General features: G+C 41.5%; 1 protein-coding gene and 2 long non-coding RNA genes across 8 annotated transcripts in view; 1 reads left to right on the top strand and 2 right to left on the bottom strand.

The window, feature by feature from the left end:
* LOC101751801 overlaps window positions 1–7,358 on the bottom strand; it is a 46,496-nt gene extending 39,138 nt beyond the window's left edge. The window contains exon 1 of the long non-coding RNA XR_006937036.1: window positions 3,727–7,358. This is a non-coding gene — a long non-coding RNA (uncharacterized LOC101751801). The remainder of the gene's footprint in view (window positions 1–3,726) is intronic.
* A 177-nt stretch (window positions 7,359–7,535) lies between these two features.
* On the top strand, window positions 7,536–21,813 carry LOC107052710. 5 transcript variants are annotated; one of them, XR_005857679.2, is made up of 8 exons: window positions 7,536–10,488; window positions 12,767–12,851; window positions 14,374–14,524; window positions 15,542–15,628; window positions 17,593–17,741; window positions 18,071–18,209; window positions 18,467–18,695; window positions 19,714–21,813. It is a non-coding gene; the product is annotated as an uncharacterized LOC107052710 (long non-coding RNA). The 5 variants fall into 5 exon arrangements; XR_005857678.2 differs by having other exon boundaries at window positions 7,536–11,435; XR_005857677.2 differs by having other exon boundaries at window positions 7,536–12,322.
* The window catches only part of LOC421108 (chloride channel protein D-like), a 75,789-nt gene continuing 67,353 nt past the window's right edge, over window positions 17,188–25,623 (bottom strand). For both annotated transcript variants that reach the window (XM_015282651.4, XM_040695968.2), the window contains 3 exons: window positions 20,808–20,904; window positions 19,732–19,827; window positions 17,188–17,700 (listed from right to left, as the gene is read on the bottom strand). In XM_015282651.4, the coding sequence (XP_015138137.3) occupies window positions 17,482–17,700; window positions 19,732–19,827; window positions 20,808–20,904 (412 nt within the window). In that variant the 3' untranslated portion in view covers window positions 17,188–17,481. The remainder of the gene's footprint in view (window positions 17,701–19,731; window positions 19,828–20,807; window positions 20,905–25,623) is intronic.

The raw sequence follows: 25,623 nt of genomic DNA, 5'->3' as shown, positions 1-25,623 counted from the left end.
TCTTTGCGAGCAACATGGACAGTAGGATTGAGTGCGCCCTCACGAAGTTTGCAGATGACACCAAATTCAGAGGTGCAATTGACACACCAGGGGGAAGGAATGCTATCCAGAGGGACCTGGACAGGCTTGAAAGGTGGGCCTATGCCAACCTCATGAAGTTCAACATGACCAAGTGCAAGGTCCTGCATCTGGGTCAGGGCAATCCCAAGCACAGATACAGTTTGGATGGAGAATGGCTTAAGAGCAGCCCTCAGAAGGATTTGGGAGTGTAAGTTGATGAAAACTCATGAGCAGGCAATCTGTGCTTGCAGCCCAGAAGGCCAACTGTATCTTGGGCTGCATGAAGAGAAGCATGACCAGCAGGTCAAGGGAGGTGATTCTGCCTCTCTACTCTGCTCTTGTGAAACCCCACCTGGAGTACTGCATCCAGTTCTGGAGTCCCCAGCACAAGAAGGATATGGAGCTGTTAGAGCAGTCTAGAGGAGGGCCACAGAGATGATCAGAGGGCTGGAGCATCTCCCCTACGAGGACACGCTGACAGATCTGGGGCTCTTCAATCTGGAGAAGAGAAGGCTCTGAGGAGACCTTCTAGCAGCCTTCCAGTACCTGAAGGGGTCCCACAGAAAAGCTGGGGAGGGACTTTTTATAAAGGCAGATGGCGACAGGACAAGGGGAAATGGTTTTAAACTGGAGGGGTAGATTTAGAGTAGATATCAGGAAAAAAATTCCTTACTGTGAGGGTGGTGAGACACGGGAACAGGTTGACCAGAAAGGCTGTGGATGACCCCTCCCTGGAAGCCTTCAAGGCCAGGCTGGATGGGGCTGTGAGCAACCTGGTCTAGAGGGAGGTGTTCCTGCCTATAGCAGGGGGTTGGAACTAAATGATCTTAAATGTCCCTTTCAGCCCAATCCATTCTATGATTCTTTGATTAAATAGGAACTGCACAACGAAGAAAAAGTGCAAAAGAGGAAGAGGGAACTGGTGACTAGAAAATCTGTAGATTTTGGAAGTAAAAAATTGGTATAATGTGTTCGGAATTGGAACCAAAAGGCAAAGAAATTACAGAAATGTACCACAACCAAAGAAATGAGCTTAAGTAAAATTGAATTTCTCAGTAGGAAATTATGAAGTGCACTTCCTTTTTCTTCAGTCACTACAGCAATCAAAAAAATCAAAGCAGCTAAAATGTTGACTTATATCTGTATTGATTTATTTTTTTAATTCATTATTTTTTAAAGAGTAGCCATCCACAAATAAATCCAAATTAAGTCTGCTATTGCTCTTCCTCAGCAGGAGGGCTGTAAGGCTGGGAGTTTATCAGATGTTATTTCCCTGCAGTGCAGGTGGTCTTAGTTCCTGGCCTCCAGCGTGAGCCAGGCCTGCGGATCCGAGACTGGGAAGTATTAACACCACTGCAACAGTCCAGAGTATTATTAGCTACACCTACAGAAACGGATTGTATTTCCAAGTTACACTGAAATAAAAGAATATTTCATGGCAGCATGTAGAGTCAGTTTAAACAAAAATCATCGGACACCAGAAAGCATACTGTAGCTCTCAAAAACTATAAACTGGATAAAAAATACAAGGTAAGAACATAAAATTTAGCTTAGGAAAAGATCACATCCAGTCCAACTCCTTAAGGCAAGCAGCTAATTTAGAGAGTACAGAGATACCACATTCTTCTGTTAATTACCTGCTTACAAAAGCCCAAATCTACTTCATATACGCAATTCCCTCCAATAACAGTGGAGAGTGGTGAGCATAAGTTGAGGGAAGAGTCAGTATTGTAAATAAATTGTTGATAAGAAATAATCTGCTTTCTAATATTTTTCCCCTTAAGAACAACGGTTTTATGAATATTGTCAATCGCCTGGATGCATCTTTGAAACTATGGCAGATTTTAAGGACTATAAAAATGCAAAACTATGGGAATTATATTATTGAGTACAAGCAGTGTGTGCCAAGACTGCAAGAATGATGTAAAAGATAGCCACCATATACCAATACTTTATGGTATCCCCGTAAGTTTGGAGATGTCAGTGTCTGCTTCTTTCTGACAGGGCCTCCAAGTTCTGCTGAAGCAGCACTGCTTATCTGGTTACGAGCACCGTGTGACTCTAAAACTGTCATTTTATTCTGATTAAAATGCAACATGAGAAAACTTTATTTTTACATTCTGCACTCCTAGACCTTCAGGGCACAAAGATCATGTGCACTGAAATACAGATGTGCCTCATTACTTCTAATGCATGCACTGATGTTTTAGAATGAAGATGAAATAGCATTACAGTTATATCTCAAACTCCTCCTATCCTCCTAAACTGTAGCTTCTTTCTCTGCATTGTTCAGCCTTACGTTTTAGGCAGCTTCAATTCTGGGTTTCCTATTTCAATTCATTCAAACTGTAATTTTACATGAGATTTATCTTACAGTCTTTTTGCTTGTTTGTTTGTTTGTCCTTTAGAACAAAGGAGAGAGAAAAAAGATTTCATAAAATGTCAGTGATTTGATTTCAATTATTCTGTCTTTCAAGTATTTTAATGAGATTTCACCTAGGTGGTTACAGATTGGAACTAATAATCTGTCATTCCTCTCACTCAAGCAGTAGTTCAACATCAAATAGCAGCTCTTAATAACAAAAACATACCTTATCCTCATGTTTTAAGAGCCTATTTAGAGGACAATTCATGTGGCTCAAAGAGATATGTTTATCACGTTGTTCAGAGGGCATTAGTAATTAATCCAAATGCGCATGGGGTGAGACGTGGGGTGAGACCACTCAGAAATGTACCAGCAAATCTTACATTTTTTATGCTATCCTTTTCCTATATAAACTTTCTAATCATGATATATTGTAACTAAAAGCTAGACAATACTGAATTATTTCTGCCCAACATGCAGGAGTAAATGACAGACTGATTGTTAAGTCTCTCGTAAATCCTCTCTAAACCTATGCCTATTTTAAACACACTTCCACAGCCAAATTGCTGATCATTTTTTATCTGGATGTGTCGATGCTACTTGGTCCAATAAGGTTGTTTTTTGCAAGAGAGAGGTTCAGCAGCAAATGCAGAAAGCGTGTTGATACAGGAACCCTCTGGTCTTACCCTGCACCATCTGTGGCACAGAAATGGCCTCAAAACCACCACGTCAGGTATACGAATGAATGATCTCATGCAGCTGCTCAAAGTGAGACCAGAGAAGTGCCAGCATAAGACAAATCCTGTGAAAAGCTTTATTTTCATCATTTCCCTCGAAAGATTTGGATTGTTTGGCAGTTTTGTTTGTTTTCTATTTTTTGAATACCAAGAAAAGTGTGCATTTCTTAAAAGTGTCTGCTTCTTTGAGAATGAGATTTAGAAAAAGCATTAAAATCACCTTCTATCTCCTTAAATATCTCAAGGGAAAGCTACTACAAATACTGAATCTCAGCAACAAAAGGCATGCTTTCTTGCTCACATGCAAAGGTTCCCTAGCTTTCCAAAGAAAAAGCACCTGAAAGAGGTCCTAACGACCAGCAGAATCCTAACAGAGTCTGCCTACATCTCTGCAGAAGAGAGAAGCTCCCATTACTATAGGCTAGCTTTCTCCTCTCCTTGATATCTGAAGCTGGCTTTTATCCGGACTGAATGCAGTGATGCACAGCAGATCTCGCTGAGCAGGCCTGCGCACCGAGCTGAGAAGCAGCCTCAGGACTCCTTGCAGGTCCATGGAGAGCTCACCTGGGATTTGAGGTCTCCTGGGCTCACTTCTGCCAGTTCTGCAGACGGGCTGCTGGGGCCAGGAGGGCAGACCACACAGCTTGCTGCTGCAAGCACTGCCGCAGCAGCATAGCTACTCTTGCAACACGCCAGATCCTATGCCTGGGGAGCTGCTGGTATAAACAGTCAGTGCATCCTGAGATCCTACCTCAGGGAAACATTTACTCATGAAGAAGTGTGTGCTTACACACATTGCTATGCTGCAAAGCAACACGTTAAAGATTTGTTCAACCGGAGATTTACTTAAAGGGAAAGTAAGGGGAAGTTTCAGGCATTTTAATATCTTCTGGAAAGATTAAAAAGAGAAAACACAGAAAACACCACAGGGATAAGAATTCACAAAAATAGACAAAAAAAAAAAAAACTGTTTAGTGCAGAATCATGCACGGGCCATTTCAATACTGATCTGCAACCTGCCTTTGGTGGACATCAGGAACTGGAAACTTATCTACCTAAACTAGGTAAGGAATGGAAAAGTTTGGCCCTTAGGCTAAATACCCTATAGAAGCTCTGTTATTTGGCAGCTTCAAGAAAATTGGCCTTTCATCGGTCCCAAGTGCTACCTGTACATCTTGGGTGAGCTGAAGGCTGGCCTCATGTTTGTTTTTTACTCCTAGCATTTATAAGAGGAAACAAAAATCAAAATACCTATGTTACTTAACAAGTTTATGGTTTTACTTATCAAAGACTTGAAAGTATCTGATACTTAATACATGAGTGCTTTTATTCATATATATTTGTCTTATCATACACCCACATCATTTCATGGCTAAAACAACACATGGAATCCACAAATACCATAAGCCATTACTCTTTGTCTGCAAACTGATGTGTGCCAACTACAGTGTACAAGATAATGAAACACTTCACATATTATTGGCAAAGTATATGAGCTGTTAAATACGGGACCTCACATTCTTACAGCCAAACACCTGGCAAAGTTCAAATGAACTCCACAGGTTTGGTAAAAGCTCGTTTTTTGTCACTTATTCCATGCCTACCCAGAGCCATTTCAGTTGTGTAAAAGTCAAATATTTGTATTTCAATGTCTGAGGTGGAGCATCTTTCCCATCACCCTCTCCAAACGAAAAGCAACCCAAAAAGCTTAGCGCTGCCAAAATAAACCTTCCTTGGAGGCTGAAAAGGTTTGGCAAGACCACCATACCACAACCAGTGCTTTCTCTCCTGTTTCAGCCCAGTCACTGAAATCAGCTAGGATCAGCAGAACATCATGAAAAAGACTTTTCTAGACACCTTCTGTTCAAGGCAAAACAGGAAGCTTTGTCATAAGTGAACCTGCTCTCACTGCTCCTCTCCACAGCCTAAGAAGGTCAGACAGACTGCATGAGTCACAGAATACTTAAAGACGACTGCTGGAGTATTCAGCCAAATAAATCCCAAATTTCAAAGGTTTTGAAACCTAACCATTTGAATGAGCCTCTCTTCAGTGAGGCTGTTTCCTTAACCTCAGAATGGACGTTACAAGGATCCTCCACACGTATGCCACAGCCTGCTTTTGCAGGCTTCAAACCTTCAAGTGGCTTGAAATTCCCATTTGACTTCAGTAAGTCTGGTGAGTGCTCAACACGGTTTTTGCTTGCTAAATGCATACTAATGTACATGAAGAGGATTCCTTTTCCAAACCAAGCATGTTCAGGTTTATGGTACATTTTGTTACTCAGGTATGCTCACTCTTAGTCTACTGCACACCCATGCTGACAGAAAACTATTCTCAGAGATCTGGCTCAGCTGACATCACAGTTGCTTGAAATGCTGTTATGGGAATCTTCTTTTTATATCTGTATGATTTCAAGGCACAGCCTTGTACAGCACAACTCATCCTGTCAAAACTAATTTAACATAGTTTCTTAGAGAAGATATACTAATGGATAGGTGATGCACAGAAGAAAGGAACAGACCCATAGTGATCCAATGAATTCAACACTTCCATCTAACCTACGTGAGCTCTGAAGGGGAATAACATCCAGTATCCTCTTGGGGGTTATTTAAAAGCCTATTAAAAAACTGGAAATGTACAGCACAGAAGGATCTAGTCCAAAACCAAGAAAGTCAGTCAAGGATAAAGGCATCCAGAACCTCCTGCGTTAGGATGTTGGCTAAGACCTGTGATAACCAAAGTTATTCCCATCTGACAGATGTTCAGTAGCCTACACAAAATGAAACAGTGCTTCCAGTGCAGTTAGTCAGTAGACAGATGTTTACATTACAGATGGAACTACATGGCAGTGAAGTTAAGCAGTTTTGCTGGGTTAACACACCAGTGATAACAGGAGAGAGCTTCCAAGTTTGATACTGCTCACCCTGCTTGCCATTCATGGGGTCAATCCAGGTCACAGCTACGGTGCCATGCAAGAAGTGCTTACACTTCTACTATCTGCTCTGTTTGCAAATACAGGAGTCCAGACAACACAGCTTTTCACACAGACACTAAATCAGCAATTGTAGGCATCCCTTAAGTAATAAAAATGTCTCTTAAATAATAATAAAGAAAAAACAAAACCAAAAACAACACATGTGACATTTGCTAATATTCCATTATCCACTGAACTGTATCCTGAGAAGTAGCTTTCAAATGCAAATAATCCCAAATCTCAGTGACTCTGGGCTCCTTGAGAGCCAGTCTGGAAGCGTGGGCTGACTGCTCTTGACTTCTTCCCCAATGAGTGTATGCAGCCAAGCAGCTACAGCATGGGGCTGTGTTCTTCAGATGATTTTGCTCGCAAAAACCATGTTTCTGTTCTGGTAAAGAGAATACTGTACAAAGGAAAGAAGAAACATGCAAAGTTCAAAAGGGCAACAAGTCAATTGCTACTGAAATGCAATATCCAAACTATTTGCTCTAATCCATTTGAGGGTTGTTTGCTGTTTGCCTTAAAGACTACTCATCCAAGAGCCACCCTCCGAGGAAAGATTTTACTAACCTAAATTTCCCCTCTTTTAGTTTTAGCTCCTTCTCCCTGAAGAATTTCTGCCAATGTCAGAACCTCAAGTGCTTTAACACACCTCACTGGCCTTGCCCAGCCTCACCTGGAGCCACCGCACAGCCCTACCAGGAGCCCTACCAGGACCCAGGAGCCCTATTTCAGTTCAGCCTGGGGTCATCCACCCCTGTCCAGCAGTGCTGTACAAGAGTCAGCCTTCAGCTCCACCACAGCCAGTCCCCTGCCCATGGGCCTGCCCAGACCCGGTCCTCACCCCTGACGGCCATCTAGTCCAACTCCCCTGCAATCAGCAAGGACACCAAGAGCTGCATCAGGGATGGGGCATCCACCACCCGTCTGGGCAAGCTGTGCCACTGCCTCACCATCCCTACTGTACAAACTTCTTCCTTATATCCAATCTAAATCTCCCCTCTTCTGATTTGAAACGATTTCCCCTCGTCCTATCACAACAGACCCTGCTAAAGAGCCTGTTCCCTTCTTTCTTATAGCACCCCTTTAGATGCTGAATAAACTTTATTCCAAAAAAAGCACCGCGAGGAATGCCAGCCCCTTCAGCCGCCACTCGCGTCGCCGGGTCTCGCAGACGCCACCGACGCTCCGGCGGCCGAGGGGGGCCGCCACGGGCCCGCCGAGTCGCCGCCACCCGCCGCCCGGCCGCCGCCAGACCTCCAAGGCGTTGGGCAGGGCGGCATCTAGCGGCCGCTGCCGGCACCGCCGCCCGCGGGCGGGGACCGCCTGGCGCCGCGGCGGGGGACGGGGCAGAGGCGCCGGGAGGCGGCCGGCGCTGCGGGGAGAGGCCGGAAGGCTGGGGCGGCTCCGCGGGAGGCAGCCGGGCAGGCAGCGAGGCGGAGGGAGAGCGCCCGGCCCGCACCCGCCGCCCGGCCGGGGAGAGGGTGGGCTGGCAACGCTCCCGCCGCCTGTTTGGCCGGTTGTAAGTCGGTGGTCCCCGTCGCGGCCGGCTCTGCCCCAGCTCCTGCCTGTCTCCCTCAGGATCATAATTCACCAGAAGTGCCATTTAAATTAAAAGTGACAGGGATGAGAATGTGGTGTTCCGTAAGGTGCCGTTGCTAGCTGCTGGCTGAACGGCAGCCTAAACACAGGCTTGATCCCTCGCTCCACACACAGCCCGCATGATCACAGAGTCACAGAATCATTAAGGTTGGAAAAGACCACCGAGGCCATCTGGTCCAACCATCAGCCCATCGCCGCCATGCCCACTAACCGTGTCCCTCAGTGCCACATAAGTGTCCCTACCAGCAGCAAGTAAGGCCATCCACCCGACACAGATTTCTCTTTTTTTCTCTGCTAAACTGATCAGTGTTACAGAGAATGGTAGGAGTAAGGCAATAATTCTGACAGGAAGTTAAGAGTTATTCAGCAGCCGTGGAGGAACTGTCAGGACTGACTGCTGTGCAGTGGCTCCCACATGGAAGCAGGGTGGACGTGTGTCATGGCCTGCAGCACTGGGACAGAGAGCAGGGCCGGAAGGGGTGTTGCCACTCAGAGCTGCAGAAAGGTGTGATTGCAAAATACAGCCATCCAAACTGGAAACCAGACCACATGCAGCTTTTAGATCCATGTTCTCAAGAAGAAATGGCACGTAACTCTTAATGACATCAAGTGGTCACGACCCAAGTTTGAAATCTCATCTGAAGGAAGAGCATCTCTCCTAATCCAATTCCCACTATGAGCACATCGGGGCAGCGGTTCAAGGATGACTCGGAGGGAAGGCTGCCATATCCTGACTCACCAGCACCGCTTCCTGCAGCCCGGTCTTTCAAGTCTTCATCCAGTTACCAGCTCCCAAAGTGAACCCTCTTATCGGGTGAAGTGTGATGAAGTCACAGCCCCCCCCAGACTCTGTCTATACATATTGTCCCTCCTCCCTGCTTTTGTCTGGAAATGTGTTGCTCATACCGTTCATATGAATATTTTTCTCACTAAGGTCCCAAGTTAAATTATTCATAAAATGAATCAGATTTGCCAGGAATTACATGTATTGTGAGAGTTGATTATTTTGTACTTATAGACGCTGTGATTCCATGAAAAGGCTTCCTATGAGGTTTTATTCTTCAGAAGTTAGAAGCTTACCTGACAGCGCTCTTCCCATCAAAAATGCAAGTGGAATATATGCAGAAATATTAAGTAAAACACCTCCCATTAATAACAGTGGATTTGAGATACAGAAGTTACTCCCAAATGGTATAAAAAAAAAAAAGATTCCTCACTAGCTTAGTGATACTATGCATGCTTTACCTGCCTCCTCCAAAAAAAAAAAAAAACCCACACCAAAAACTAGAAGAGCAGACCTAAACAAGACATTTCACAGTGAGAGGTCAAATCTTTTAGCTGCAATCTTCAGCAATTAGCGCTGTCTGTTTTAGTTTGCTGAGGCAAAGCTAATTAACGACTTCAAACACCATTTCTCAAAATGCTGGGTCTAATCTTAAAATATATAAATCACGGGGGGAAGCTGCACATAGCCCCTGATCTGCTATGTTTATGTCTGCAGAGACCTTTCACACAGCTCTATTGAAGATCACTCGAGTGTACAAAACTAATGAAATTGTTCAAATTCACTTAGGTGAAATTGTACCAAATTGCCTTGGGTAGCCTTAAGGAGGTGTATTTTGAGCCTGCTTGGGCTGGGCCTGTGCACATTTGCCTTGAAACGGCAATTAGCCAGCAAATGGGCACGGAGGCAGTGTTCTGAACACGTCTGCAGTGCAAGGCAGTAGGAATTGAGCACCCTGTCTCCAAAGTAAAAACGGGAGCACTCAAAGCATGGCACAAGTCTGGAAAGCAACTTTGTGACAGGATAGGCCAGGCAAGAAAAGGAGGGAGTCACTTTCTATGCCAATATCCAGGCTCTGAAGCAAAGCAAGCAAAAGTTCCTGAATTTCTGCAAACAAAAGAGAATCCCCACAAACAAAAGAATTCTCAAGCATGGCAATGAGGAATATGCAATCAGTGGCAGTGATGAAGAATTAATGCCAAAGAAGCAAAAGAAGGAAAACAAAGAAAGAAAGAAACCCGCACGTAAATATGGAAAGAAAGTAACACAGTCAAATGCATTGTGGAAAAACACTGCTTTCACAACTGGATTATAACTAATATATAATCAATAGGAAATCAAAAGATATTGCATGAGAGATAAATAACAAACACTGATGCTGTCAAAGAGAAAGCAGCCACAAATGATCTATGGACCGAAAGAGCATTAGGACACCTGGCTACAGTATCCAGGAGTGTTGTTAGCTCCCTGGTTCATGCACACCTTAATATTATCCCAACTCCATGCTGTGGGAAAACTTAGTGAATACCAACCCTATACCATAATTTGGTCTCATAAGAAGGAAACATAGGTGCAGAAGCTGAAAAAGGCCCTATAGAGCCCTTTGACCAAGCCCTGGTGTGGATACCTCGGGACCCAGGAACACAGAGCTCACCATGAGAGAGCTCCAAGGCAGGCACACAGCAAACTTAATACAGCTCAAGTCAGTCAAAGTAGCCAGCAGTGCTTTAGGACAGTGCTACAAGATGAAAGACAACACAAGTGATTCTGCCTTCATCTTCAAGGCCACACATACAAGCCTGTATCACTGAGACATTTGGAACCATTTCTGCCGTTGATTTGTTTCTCAGGGAAACTGCCTAACCAGATGTAGCTGCAGCTACAAGTCTGCTTCCTCTGGAGATGCTCCCTAAGCTCTTCTTCCAACTCTCATTGCCCAAGCCTCCCCTGGAGATCTCCTTAGAGGTGCTTGCAGCTTTATTTTCCATCCCACTTGTTGCACAAACTCAATTTTCATCATTTACTGTGGATCTCTTCGTTATTTTCTTTGGTCTTCCATCTCCATTGCCACCAACATGCAAACAATTTCCCTTCTGGCTGAGGGAAACAGCAGGGAGTAATAGGTACAAAATGAGCATCTGTGGCTGAGAGGGGTTCCGTGTTGGGCAGATATTATAAAGAACAGCAAACAAATACAAAATCAATTAATCCATACCAGAGAAATTACCAAGGACTACATGAGAAAAGAGATGCAGAGGTAAAAAAAAAAAAACAAAAACAAAAAACCAACAAACAAACCAAAACCAAACTCACCCTGTCCTCCTGCGAAAGCCAGAGAGGCTGTTGACAAGTGAGTTTATCATTCTGTGTCCTGCCAACCTCCTGTTACAGAGCCCAGATACCATGAGCCCACCCAAGTCCGCCTGTCAAAGGAACTGGATGCTCTCACTGACAAATGTAAAGAGCTGTGGCAAAAGATGTTCAAACCCCAGAGTCCCACACACAGCACCTTACATCTTTTGACTGTTATAAAACCACCCTGAGCAGTTTCCAAAATCATGGCCAGGCCCTAATGAATAACTCCTGAAAACAATATCGTGGATGTGTCTGTTAGCATGCTGAGTGTATAATTTCAGTGCCTTCATTTGTAGTTTGTGCTAATAAGCATTATGTCCCTTCCAAGAGACAGCAGAGAACAATGCTGCTGCACTCAGTCAGAGACATCTTCTGGAAGGAGGAGGAAACTGTGCTTTTCCAAGAGCAATTGAGCAACTTTTCGGGGAAAAGGCTTCTGGAGTGCAGAGCAGGTCAGACAGAGAGTGGAGAAAGACGCAAGGGGCCTGCGGCATAAGTAGAGAGAGCAGAGCTCTGGGAGGCAGGGAGCACATTCAGAACCAAATGCCCACGGCAGTGTAAGCATTTCTCCCAGGATGCTAGGAGGGTATGGAGGGTACACAGTGCGGGAAGCCACTGAAATTTGTGGACTGAAGGACCGGAACATAAGGAAACTGTGTAACAGAGAATAAGGCAGAAGAGTATTTAAAAACCTTATTTTCTATTGTCTCAGCGTTTCAAGGGGAAATGGTTATAAACTGGAAGAGGGAAGATTTAGACTAGATATTAGGAAGAAATTCTTTACTGTGGGGGTGGTGAGACACTGGAACAGGTTGCCCAGAGAAGCTGTGAATTCCCCCTCCCTGGAAGCATTCAAGGCCAGGCTGGATGGGGCTTTGAGCAACCTGGTCTAGAGGGAGGTGTCCCTGCTTATAGTAGGGGGGGTGGAACTAAATGATCCTAAAGGTCCTTCCAACCCAAACCATTCTATGATACTATGATTCTATGATTCTTCTCTTTAAAAAATTCATTGTTCTACTTTATGTCATAATGAAGTCCATGCGCTCTTTGGCAGCATATATACTAAAATTGAAAGGAGACAGAAAAGATTAATGCGGCACCTGCACAAATTGATTTGGGAGTGATAGGAAGATTCTACAATACAAAAAAAAAAAAAAATAGACATACAGAGCAAGTCTAGCAGCAGGCTGCAAACTGACTGAGGGCTGGAGAACAGGTGTGTGAGGAGAGGCTGAGAGAGCTGAGTCTGCTCGGTTTGAAGAATAGAAGGCTCAGAGGAGACCTGGCTGCAGCAGCTATCTGACCTCAGGATACAAAGACGGAGGCAGAATGTTCTTGTGGATGCACAGAGACAGCCAACAGACACAAGCAGGAACATGGGAAATTCAAATTACAGAACAAGAAAAAAAAATAACATGGAAGTGGTCAAATACTGGAGTAGAAGGTGCGAGATTGCTATCTTAGGAAATATGTAAAGCTTGAGGGGTATGACCCTGAGCAACCTGATTCAGTCAGATCTCTTTTGAGTGTGGAGTTGGACAAAACAACCTCTTGAGGTCTGATGTCTTCCAACATAGGTTATTCTTTGATTCTATGAAAACCAGCTTTCTTGATTCAGAAGTCTACTGGTTTTAGATGTTCTTCACTTTAAAGACAAGAAGCAAGAAAGATCTTTGACAGAGATCCAGTCAGTCCTGTTGGCTTAAAGAAATATCATGATATTTTTGTTTATTGTTTATAGTGTTGTTGGCTTTTTAGATAAACATTACTGCTTCGTATTTGTATGTCCTCTAAGATACAGCTACCTTAGGTGCTTGATTCAGCAAGCTACATGTATTTTACATCTCTTCTGTTTGTTTTACCTCTGTTCCCTGTTCTCAATCCATAGCTTTCATCAAAACCAGTTCTGTCCCATTGCTTATCCCCACAAGGACTGAAAAAGTGTCTTCAGATGGCAGGCATGTGATTGTAAGGTAATGAAGTTCCAGATACAAATAGTTTGTTTTCCTTTCTGTTTTCCTAAATGGAAATATATCCTCATCCAGTGCTGCTGCTATCTTCCTACCTTCTAAATTACAAATGTTAGTCGAAGAATGATTAGATTCCTTAACTGCATACAAGTATACATTATATATATACCGGACCTCTTGAGTCTTGTGCATTTATTGCTTTTCATCTCATGCTTTCACAGAAAACCCATACCTCATGCACTTGCAATGCAGACTCAGCACTGGTCCCTCTGCTGACCTGCTATAGCTCAGGGAAGCTTCCAGGCTGTTCTCTGAGAGTGCTTACAGGTCTATACAGTGCCTCCCAAATAGATGCCCTATAGACATCTCTACTTAATGTGTTCTATAAACCAAGGACAGCCATCACACAACCAAACACACTTCTCTCTTGTGTGTCAAGGCAGGCAAAATGGGAGAGGTCCAGCCCCACAGCACACAACTTGGGTGGAGGTGTCATGCTTTCTCTTGATCTACTTCACAAGTAAGAGATTTGTACTGAGATGAAAAGACATCAGGAGTTGAAAGTTCACCTTTCAGATTTGCTACAGATTAACTTCACAATCCTCAGTAGTCTACTTCATATCCACATCTCAGTTCCACCATACACAAGAGGGGTGGTTATAACACGATCACAGCAGAAGCTGTGGGATTTGTTATCTACAGAGCTTTTTGCAAATATAAACTGCACAAAAAATATGAGCTCCTGTGTATCTCCTTCAAAATAAAATAGCAGAACCTGGTAATTTCCCACAGTTTCTCAGGAGTAAGGAATGTCCTGGGTGACAGAATGTGGAGTCTTTGCACAGAATCTATGATCCCAGATAAGCAAGATTAGCCAGATTCATGAGTTCCTGCAAGTCACTCAATCATTCCAGTGCCTTGGCCCCTCACAAGGGTACAAGCTATCTGTTAACAATCACAAATATTCTGGTTCCTTTGGAACCTCAATTAAGCAGCAGTAACTCCTCCAAGTGCTTGAACCTTGATGCCAGCATTCCCATGCCACACTGTATTAGACATCCAGACAACTGTGCTGATCGTGTATTTCCTCTCGCTTTTATAGGCCTTTCAGGAATGAACAAGCATTCCCTTGTATACTGCTACGATTCCCATCACTTGATGGTCACACTTAATTAACCACTAGTTTGGTTGAGAGCTGGTTACATTTCATCTCATTAAGTGATTTCATGATCACCAGAGGTACACTGACAGCCCTGTTAGCTGAAGCTATGTGAAAAGGGGCAGCGGAGACAACAGTAACATTCTGCAGCATTTCCTCATCTGTGATTTTCCAGGCGCTTCACAGAGTACAGCTAGTTACATTTCCATTCCTGTTTAGTTTTTTGGCACAAGGCTATCACAGCCTTGAGGTAAGAGGCCATATCCTATTACAGGTACCTTAAGCAATCTTGGTTTCTGAGTGCTTCAAATCATCATTTTTATATAAAGTATGTACTAAGAACTTCATCTCTTTTCCCTCCTTTAGACTCCTTCATCCATGGTCAGCAAATAATTGGAGTTAAGGAAGGACAAAATCAAAATGTAAGCAAGAATAAGTGGGAAATCAAGAAATGTGAGAGGGTTCTACAGCAATTCTACAGCAATTTAAAAATGCACAGAAGTTAATTCCAATGTATGTGAGTATCACATAACTGAAAAAAAAAAATACCACTTTACGGGATATCTAAAAAACAATACGTTAAGTATGCATGCCACAGAAACCCCTCAGAATAGTTTATGCTCATTCACAGCAATATTTTAATTGAATAGTGGGAAATTTGCATCACTGTAATTCAAACCCAGATCTAAATTTCAGTCTGCCTGTTTTTTAAGCTAAATTTAAGCTTAAGAGACTAAAAGTATTAGGAGAAACACCATCACAGAGGGTGAGATGAAAGAGGTCTAAGATGCATAGCACAAACAAAAATATGTAATCCCAGTGACTTGGATTTTGTTTAAAACTCTTTCTTTCACAGAGATTCGTGCTCAGAAATTGTGAGAAATGATAAATAATTTGTGTTTCTCACAAAACTAGTATTTTTGTTTTAAATATCCAGTCTTTATTTCACGTCAAATGATGAAATAGCAGAAAATTTACCACTCACTATTAGCAGACAAGAAAAGCAGAAGTATCTTGTGCCAAAGAGTCAGATGATGTGTCTACTTGTTGCTGCCATTCCTTAGAGACTTACTTTATATGTGCATCATGGAAAACATATATTTATGAAAAGTTTCCTACAGATTTCATCTATTTTCATGTTCCTATATGTATTACACTATTATGGCTTGTGATGAGATGGATTTGTTGCTGCAGTCAAGAATACTGAGGGAGCCACTTGTTTCAAGAAGTCCTGGAAGGAATTCTGTTTCATCTGTCTTTGTGAATACACATACATTAAATTAAAGAAAAAAAATAAAAAATAATCTAGCTATATAACTAGATGATACCATATGGCAGAATGTAGCGTGTCTTCTTCTACCTAGTTCACAACACAGTTACAAGATGTCCCATGTAAGCTGTGTGAACTTTTCATTAGAAATTCTACTTGTTGACACAGGACAGGGATTCTCACAATGTCTTCTATAATTGGCTTGCACAAAGTATTATTATAAATAGCTTATATTACAATATTTTTCACACATGCTTTTCACAGGAGCTGTGGTGGGTCCACATCATCATTCTATTTTTAAAGGCAGAGAAAATGATATGCCAAGCATTTAAGTGACCTGTTCAAAGTCAGGTAATGAGTTACTGATATTCCAGCTGTCTCCAGCTCTCATACTCAGCACAGTACACTCTGACTACAGATTGCACTGAGACATTTAGCCACAGATACTGTCAGCAAAAAGCAATTACATTACCCAGGATTCTGTGTGCTTTGTATACACAAGAGATAATGAAAAGGAAATCAACAGTTTTGAAACAAAACCACAAATTCACAACGAAGTTATTCAGATTTGATTATCACAAGAAAAGTTGATTCTCGCTGTGTTCAGGGGAAATCCTTAAATCTCCTTAGATTAGATCTCCTGTTCTGCTAGCGCACAATAGCCAGTAAAACTCTGGACTCATCAGACCTACTTCCTTCATTCAAGAATCTTTTTGCATTCTTTGGGTAGGTGAGGCATAGGCTGATGCTGGCAGCAATCTTACTAAAATACTAATGAACAAAATATTACTAACTGTAACATTATCTGAATACACATCCAGCTCTGTGCCTCTTGGCTGGATGACTGACAAGGCATTTCTCATCCTGTATATGACAGATTTTAACTGACCCTTTAAAGAGCCTCTGTCATGTACCTACATACATTCCTGGTCTGCCAGCTATTTGCGTTGTCTTGGACACTTGAGTTTTAAAGAGCTGCGCATTCTCTGTGGTGCTACGAAAGCAACATTGTTAATTAAGACAAGATCCAGCAGGGAAAATAGGAGAAAATCCAACAAATCTTTGATTCATAAGAGAGTCAAAGCTGTGTAATTCAAATACCAGAAATTCATTTTCAGGAATTTGGCAACTTTTTAGAACCAGTAAATTATTACTGGTTTTTCTTGATATTCATTATAACAACATTAATAGTGGTGAATTCCTTTGTGCATATGAGGTTTTGATATTCAAAGCTGTGTGAATCCCTCTGGTATTTAACAGAATAAAATTAAGCATCAATTATGAAGTCATAGAAGGAGATCTAACAGTGTCTTCGTCCAAAAAATTGTTCACATTAATTTATTAACAACCAACCCTTTCCAAACTTTCAAACACTGCATGACTACAAAAATCATGAAGAATTATTTACTTTTTTTTTCTAGTTTCTAAATATGCTGCTATCAAAAACTACTCTGACAATTTATCATGCTACATTCCCATTATGAGAATTTGTTACATACCTCCCTACACATGACCAGAACTAAAAATGTTCTCTTATCAGGTAAAAGGAGAGAAAGAGAGCCTATTCTAGCAGTCACAGAAATTAAAGAACTGTAAGCAATAGAAAGGCATGTCAGATTTCTCATCCACTTTCAATTCTCCCTTTGGATTGCAGTAATACATAGGCCAATAAGAAAGCCCAATCCCCTGTTCCTTTCAGTGGGCCGCTTCTCTCAAGGAAATTGAAATTTCCTTTCAATTAAACTTACATGGTTCAACATAAAAATGCTGGTTTGGAAGCAGATGTTCAGTGGTTGAAAATTCAGTCCTAGCTGAAAGGTTTTGCCAGCATAACTTTACTGCTAGGGATCATGACATTTTTTTCATTGGGAGGCATAGACACAGTGTGACAAAAGACTCCTTAACATCCATCGTGCAGATCTGATTTTATATGCATATTTCCTAAATACATGAATTCCTATTCTGCCTTGCAAGCATTTGAGTCAATGAATTTTGCAATCACCAAACAGCTGTGGAGACGTAGCTCTAGGCTACAGCCCCACGTCTAGATACAACAGCTTTTAAGCATCTCTTCTCCAGAAGGGATCAAGTGGAAAAGCCCTGATTATTTTTTCCTGAAGAAGCATGAGCTCAGAAAGAAGCAACAAATTCTAAGAATGCATCCATAGCCTTAAATCCACTGTCCACGGCCTTAAATCCAGAGGCTACTCCCCTGCATCAGGGCTCTGTGGAGACAGCTGGAGCCTGAGCCTCTCCTCCAAAGGGAGAGGCATCAGGTCCTTCCTGGTGATCACACCAACCACTCGGTTCTGCAGGTCGACCACAGTGAGATGGCGCAGCCCCAGGGTGCGAAAGATGATATACGTGCGTTGCAGCGAGAAGTGGGCTTGGACTGACATGGCCGATTTGTTTATGTATGGCTCCTGTAAGACAAAGAGAGGAGACACAGGGAGAACACAAAAATGTGAGTGCATCACTGCTACAGGGGAGACAGAAGGCAGAAGCCAGGGTGAGAGAGGTCCTAAACCTGAGGGATGTTAGTTCTTCTCCCATGTTCCCCATCCCCATTTATACTCAAAAAGTCAGGAGACACCATAGTAAAAAACACTTTCTTTTTTGCTAAACCATCAGGTTTACTCTAAATGAGCTTTTATGACTAGAATGTTCCAAACTGATGCGGTTTGAGTTCTTACTTGGAAATAGCCAATGACCCCAATATTTATTAAGTCTTAGATGTTTTATAGTTGCTATTTCATTACATAACCATTTCTTATATCCCGTAACATTTTTCAGGAAATGCTTATAAAAGTCAATTCATGTAGAAACACAGACTGTGAGGAAGAGGACAAAGAAAACAATCACATGGCTCTGGGAAGAAGAGGACCGCAAGTACTGAATTCTGGTCACAGAAAGCAATAAGGTCTATAACTTGGTAAGAATACAGCTAAACTAATTTTTTTGTTAACTGAGCTGCTCTTTACAGCTTATATAGGTGCTCACTAAGGTTTTACTTTTCACATAATTATACAGCATCCTACTTGTGACTTGGACGGTTTCTGTCAGGAAGGGTATATTATGCCTCCCAGTGTATTCTTTCCCAATGGAAAAGTGAAAGAAAAAGATGATAAAATAATACAAGTAAATGCATAGTATAGAGTGACATGTCCATTCTTACCCTTTCATTTACAGGACTGAGGAAATATTCAAAGACATAAGGAGGAAAAAAAAATTAAAGCAGAAATGTTTCATTTCTTCTATGCCACATACAATTTTGCTGTGGAATTCACTGCCATAGGAAATCATTAAGCCCAGAAACTTCAGAGCAAACATTTCTGTGGGTGCCATAAAAAGACCTTTCATGAGGAATAACAAGTTTTTGGAAGAGATACTAAACTTTCTGCTTCAGGCATCACATCAGGTACAAAAAGTTAGGTAGCAATGAGAAACCTGATTGAACTGAATGGGTTACCCATGACAAAAAATGTTGTCTGGCCCAATAACTTGGGCACTGGATTCAGTCTCAACAGAGCTGGCTTCTGCTCCTCTGTATGACGTGCTTTTGAACTCTGGAAAGCCACGTGCTCTCTCTCCACCTCAGTTTCCCCATCTGTTAAAAAAAGCTATTGAACAAAACTAGACAATGTGTTTTAGGAGTATTGTGGTTCTTGTAACCTTTCTTTCCCTCTTCAAAATGAGGAATCTAAACTAGATGGATCTTAATTTTCATTGCACGTGAGTTGGTATTATCTTTTTAAATAAAACCCGCCTGAATTAGGCTCTCTCTCATCTAGACTTCTCACTGTGCCCGCTACTTCAGCTTCAGTGCTGAAATTCACTGAGGCAGCAACTACATTTATTTTGTTTATAACGGATTTATTTTAGGGCTTGCTCAGTATACCAAACACATTATTGCTTTTGGACCCAGTATTTTAGTACAGTATTTAGGAAACAAATGTGGTAATGTCATAGCAGGGATTAAAAAAAAAAAAAAAAAGGAAAAAAGGACAGGGGGAAGAAATACAGCTTTATTTATAAGTTGATGTATAGGCACTGCAGCGTAATGGAGACTAAAAACTCAAAAGCATTGCTTTATATTTGCTTTATAGGTCTATAAGAGCCAAATAGTGACATTTAAATGATCTATTCCATTAACATTGTATCATTTTGTCAATCTGGAATGTATTTTAATCAAAAGCCCCCTTGAAATGGTCTCCTTTGTTGTATTTTCTTTTTGGCTCATTTTATCAACATCTGTTATGTTTATACAATATGAATTAAAACTTCGGAATGCTGTTTGTACTCAGCTACTTTTGTTGAGAGTGTAACGTCCCAGGATTGGCAGTGTTTATGTAAATCAGTGCGGCTGACACAGCCATCATAAACAAATGAGAAAATATAACAAACACATTGTTCATGGAGGAAATGTTTGTTTTTAGAGTTGGCTTCGGTCTTACCAGATTGATGAAGAGTTGCTGATACCGGGGATCTGTAGTGTAGCGATTCAGCAGCACGGCTAGGCGCGACGGCTTGGGCAGCTTCTCCACTGTTATCTGGAACAGGCAAGAATCCATTTCTCTTTCCTTCTGCACTGCACATTAGAACCCACGGTTCCAAAGCCTTCCAGTTCATCTCTAAGAAAAAGCTTTCTAGCAGAGCTACTCTGGCAGACCTTGTCCTTTTTAAATTCTTCTGCCAGTCAAGCTTAAACCAGTACTCAAAATAAAACGCTCTGTACTTTAGAAAAAGGATTTTTTTTCTTAGTGTGACTAACTGTGTCTCTGTTAAGACAATGTCAGTTACACCGGCCTAGGGGTGAGATTTTCCACACTGTTACTAAGTGGTAATTGCATTATGAAATAGTGCAGAAAAATGCAATAAAACTGGCATCAGCCATCAACTGAGCTTCAATCTTTTTCCATAGCAATTCCTATTTGTCCTTTGACACCTCATCCCATGCATAATTGCCGTGTTCACTCTCAATGTTGTTTTGCCAGCAAAATTTCCACGTGCAGACCAATCCCCAGTGATATATGATGACTTTCCAGTTGTGCCTGTATAAACCGCTTGAACTCCATTACCAGTCTTGTTTTGGTAGCATGTGATTTTCTTTTACCACACTTAATGTTTACTATTCCTAAAAATCCTTTAGTCACCTATCGAAGCAAAAATGCTATATGCTTTTCAAGTTTGAAAACTTTTACAAATAGTAATCACTCACAGAGGTGCTATCCCACACAGAATTAAATACTATAATCTGCTGTTTGTAGAGAAGTTGGGAAAGAAAGGACTGGAACAGCCTATTTGTGGAAGGACATGCTTTGCCAGCACTCCTCTGCAACTCTCAGAGTCTGAGTGGCATTATGGTTTATGACAGCTGTCCCTGGAAGTTCTTTAGTCATATTCTAATTTAAATTGTACCTGACCACTTCTTTCTTTCTTCTCAGCCACATGAAATGAATGAAAGTTCATTCATCTTGAGCTCATTCTAACTCACCCAATATATTCGCTGATTAAACAGAAAAGATGTTACCTTCTCATAGGTTAGAGGATGTGAGAAGGAGAAAGATTCGTTGCTTGTCTCTGGTTCAAAGATGTGCTCATTCTCCAGCAGCATGCACAGCTCTAACCTAAAGATTTTTTTTTTTTTTTAAAGAAAAAAAGCATATTTTTAATGGGATTTATTATAAGGGACAAATTTTATAAAGCAAGAACACAATGCTTTACTATCCATATATATCCATCAGATATATGATTAGTGGGCTGACCACAGGTTTCACCTTCCTAAACTTCCATCATCAATTACAGCAACACACAGGTGTTTTCTGGTTTAGGTTTGGCTAATTGAATTATAAGACATCACCTACCTACACATGACCTGGATCAACCTGCTTGGCAGGAACAGCGTATGTAGTAGTTTGCACCCAACAAAACAATATAAATAATAAGCAAATACAGCTATTTGCATTTAAGGAGATAGGCTGTTGTGCCTTTCCACATCCTTCTTAAGTAACATCCACATTAAAATGAGATCTGCAAGAAATTCACAACCCATTTTAAATCATCAGTGGAACCTTTTCTCACAGTACTGCTCTCTAGAATTCATTCAGGCATTTAATATTCTTGCTGACTTAGTCCCTTGGTTTAGGATATCTTTATCAATCATTACATCATTTCAAAACTTTTTTTTAGAATTCTCCTGTTCCATACTACGCGTAAAAATATTTGACATGCCATATATTCAAAATGTCACTTTTATCCAGTGCTTCCTTGCTTCACCACTGCGTGCACACATGCGCTCCATCCGCACTACCCACTTCCAGTCTTTTGAATATGTTTAGATAATAAACATCTTGGGGACCACCACAAAGCTTTTTGTTTTGCAACATGCTTAACATCATGTTAGCCCTCCTCCACTACCCTAACTATTACAGCTAGCAGCTACTACAGAAACGTAGACATGCAACACAGTGCTAAATGATGTGCTTGAGGGACCAGGCACGCAACCTTCACTGGGTCATTGCAAGGGAGGTACAAAGTGGCTTCTGTGTCTGAAACACAAAAAATAAGCTGGGAATTTTTCAAATAAATATTTCTGTATTAGAAAATACTGATTTTCTGAAACACCAACTTGTAGGAATTTACTGCTTTTAATATAATGTCTCCCGGGAAACATTAAGTCTGCTTCAAGGTGGGATTAGCACTCATCAGTAGAGGACTTACACCAAGTAGACCTGCCTGCCAGCTCCAAAAGCTGGTGGTTAGTGCCCTCCCTAGGGACAGGATATGGAAGAACTAGGTTCAAGCCCCTTCTCCACACTCTCCTTTATAGCAAGCACATTAGTGGCTATGTCTGGCATGTCCTCATGTTTCCATCTGGAGGGGTTCCACACTGAGTAAACAGGAATCTGTAGAAGCAGGTCCCCCACATTCCCTGACCAGCAGACTCTTTGCCATTTTATTATTTTCTTTCCAAACAGTCTCCCCTTCGCTATTCTGTACTTCTTTGTCCTGCATCTGGTGAAGCTGGCTCAAAGCTCTAGAGTTCAAAAACTCACCATGAAATTCCATTGAGCTCTCACACATTAAGATGTAAGATTAAACTGATTTCCAGCATATTACAGCATATTACACGTGTTTCTGGTCTTCAATATAGCCCATCTTTTCTCTTAATTAAACCCAAGATACTTTGGGTATGTTTATCTCTGCATTTTATTCATATACGGAAGACACTTTTGAAGCAAACCACCCCATTGCCTCTACCTGCCATGGTTTGGTTAGCATTATAGGGTAGTCTCCTTCCTCCTGAAACAGTTGGCTGTTCCACCCTGAAGATCCACTCTTGCAATCTGTATTTTCTTAGTGTAGACATGGCCTTGTTATTTTATCCAAGGATCTCAATGGGATTTATGAATAAGTATAACTGTGTCTGGGATATAGATATCCTCTTGCTGTAGATGTCCCTGTTCATTGTAGGGGAGTTGGACTAGACGAACTTTTAAAGGTCCCTTCCAACTCAAACAATTCTGTAGTTCTATGATCCTTTTACAGCGGAAGACCTGAGTGTGAAAAGAACTTGTGGAAGAAAATCAGTTGTAAAGAAGATCAGTTGCATAGCCAGGAATACTTGGAGTCTCAGTTACCTACTCTCACCTTTAATGCACAACCCATTTGCAGGACAATAACAAGAAATCCAGTATCCTTCATCACTATTAAAACATCATATGTCTCCATTTGATATCTGAGTTGTTTTGGTTTTCATAACATCTCACTGCTAAGGAGAGCATAACGCTGCAGCAGGTCCCTCAGCTAGCCACTAATAAAACTGTGCTGAGGAAACCCTGTGTCCTGGGCTCACATCTCCCCTCTTGGAAAAGGTGCTGACCTGCCCTACATTTCTCATAATGTGCATGGACATGTCACATAGACAGTTCATGGACTGGGGTTTGAGGACAGTGATGAGAACACCTTACAAAGAACAGTACAGACACACTGCAACAGATAAGATCCATTCCCTTCAGACTACATTTGGAGGAGGAAAGGGAGGAAAATACAATATACACAACATAGAAGAAATTATTCCAGTCATGCCCTATGAAATACCATTGGTGCTTCACACATTTTTTCTGCAGGGCTCTCTACAGCTTCACATTTTATAGTCTTTCACAAGTATGTCTCTAATCATTTCCAGTAAGAAATAAACACGTAGATCATAGAATCATGAAATCATGAAGGTAGAAAAGACCTCTAATATCATCCAGTCCAACCATCAACCCACCACCACCAACCCACCCACTAACCACGTCCTGCAGTGCCACATCCACACGGTTCTTGAACACCTCCAGGGACAGTGACTCAACCACCACCCTGAGCAGCCTGTTCCAATGCCTCACCATTTTTTTCTGAGAAGAAATCTTTTCTAATATCCAACCTGAAATCTACATTCCAGTCCTAGATCATCCTGTACAGAGTCAATTTCCAGAATGATCACTGGGCCAGGAACACTTTCATCCTGACATATATATAGACTTCAAATGCAAAAGCTATGACCCACACTGATCCTTTGCCAGGACTCTGTATACTCAGGTCCAAAACACTGCTCAGGCTGCCCACAGCCCAGACTTCACCATTTTCCACTTGAACATCATGGGCTGGAATTAAAAAAATAGCAACGTTCAGCATGGGCTTAAAGAACAGAAATGTTCGCTCATCACCAGTGGTTTGTTGGATGCTTTTGGCAGCTCACAATTAGCTCAGCAGTGCTCTTAACTAAACCCAGAAGGGAGTCACTTAACAGGGCTTTGGGAAGTGTGAGAGAAATTTAGCTAGTCAAAAATAAAGTACACGCAAACACAATGAAGGAAATCATTGGAACATTTCTGATAAGAATCCAAGCCTATTAAAACCTGCCATGTCCAAGAGAAAAAAAAAAAGAACATACATTATTTCACTTGGACTTCCAGAAGTCATGCTTCAGAGGTATAACAACACCACTCTTTGATGTTACATGCAACATCCTTCCTATCACATCATCAAGCCTTAGAAAGCAGACCAAACATGTTTCTTGCACTATTTTGTGAGATTTAACAGGAAGTGCTAGGATTCAGATTTGGAGTCTGCAATTGTTCGTTTACTCTTTATTTATTTAAGAAGGAAGAAAACCCTTAAGTAGGGAATCTCATTTCAAAGATACCCTGGCAAGGCACTGCAGTAGTTTCATTTGCTCTGTCTGTTATAAACCACACATTATGGAATACACCTAATTAAGATAACACATTATTATCCCAATATCCACATGTCAGATTTGGCATGGAAGTCAGGAATGAAAAGTATCTGACAGCTGATTGTGTCACTCTTTTCTTGTCAAGATGGCCAGTTATCTGAGGAAACTACAAATTCTAAATACTGGGGGAGTGACATAAAAAGGAACTGCGGCTCCAAAGTAGCTGCAAATGAACAGAAGAAAGATTAAATGGTGATGTCACTGCCAAAAGTATTCAGGGCAGGACTCTCCCATGCTGAATGGATAAAACAGCTATACAGTTGGGGCAGAGGGAGGAGGGGGTATTAAAGAACCTGAAGTATCTTATTTCTCCTACATTAATCCACTAAAGGTAACTGCTTTGCTTTTATTCCTGAGCTTTTATTCTTTGGCCAATATCCAGCTTAGTGGGGACCAACAATTAATGTGTTCTGACCAGAATAGAACAAATTTCTCTTCTGCATATAAAAAAATGCACCTCTCTCTCAGAGTTTCTCCCAGACATATTTAAAAGCCCGATTACATTATTGCGAAGTTTTGACTGATTAAAAATAAATGATGACAATAGAATAGTAACAAATAGCAATAAATTGTTTACTGATGTGGCGGAGTATGTCACCCTAAAACCTTTCATAGTCCTTCCTCATCCTCATACCTGACTGGAGTTAGTTAGATTTAGCATCTTGCATCTCCAACTTTCACCACAGTGAGTGCTCAGAATGCCCTGCAGGACTTGATTGCTGATCTGCTCCCAGAGAAGTTCTCACATAAATAGGCAACACTTGCAGCAGTGCACATGAGAAAACTCTCATGTGAACTGCAAAATATACATTCTACTTAAGAATAATTGTTATTTTTATGTTTCTGGTAAGACAGCTGCTAGCATGCTAAATACATTTTTCCTAACTTCAAATAGCACTGTACCTTTACTAAACAGTTTTTAAAACTATCTTGCATATGACAAGAAAGACAGCAGATAAGAACTAGACCATCTATATAGGAAATTGATTTAAAATCCACAGTTTCATTTTTCACATGCAAAAAAACACCTCAGGTTACAGGGTTGTTTCAGGCTATGGAGCCTAAA

Source organism: Gallus gallus, chromosome 2 (assembly GCF_016699485.2).
Source record: "Gallus gallus isolate bGalGal1 chromosome 2, bGalGal1.mat.broiler.GRCg7b, whole genome shotgun sequence".
Classification (NCBI taxonomy): Eukaryota; Metazoa; Chordata; class Aves; order Galliformes; family Phasianidae; genus Gallus; species Gallus gallus.
Note: the sequence above shows the minus strand (reverse complement) of the source record. Positions and strands in the feature narration are given on the sequence as shown.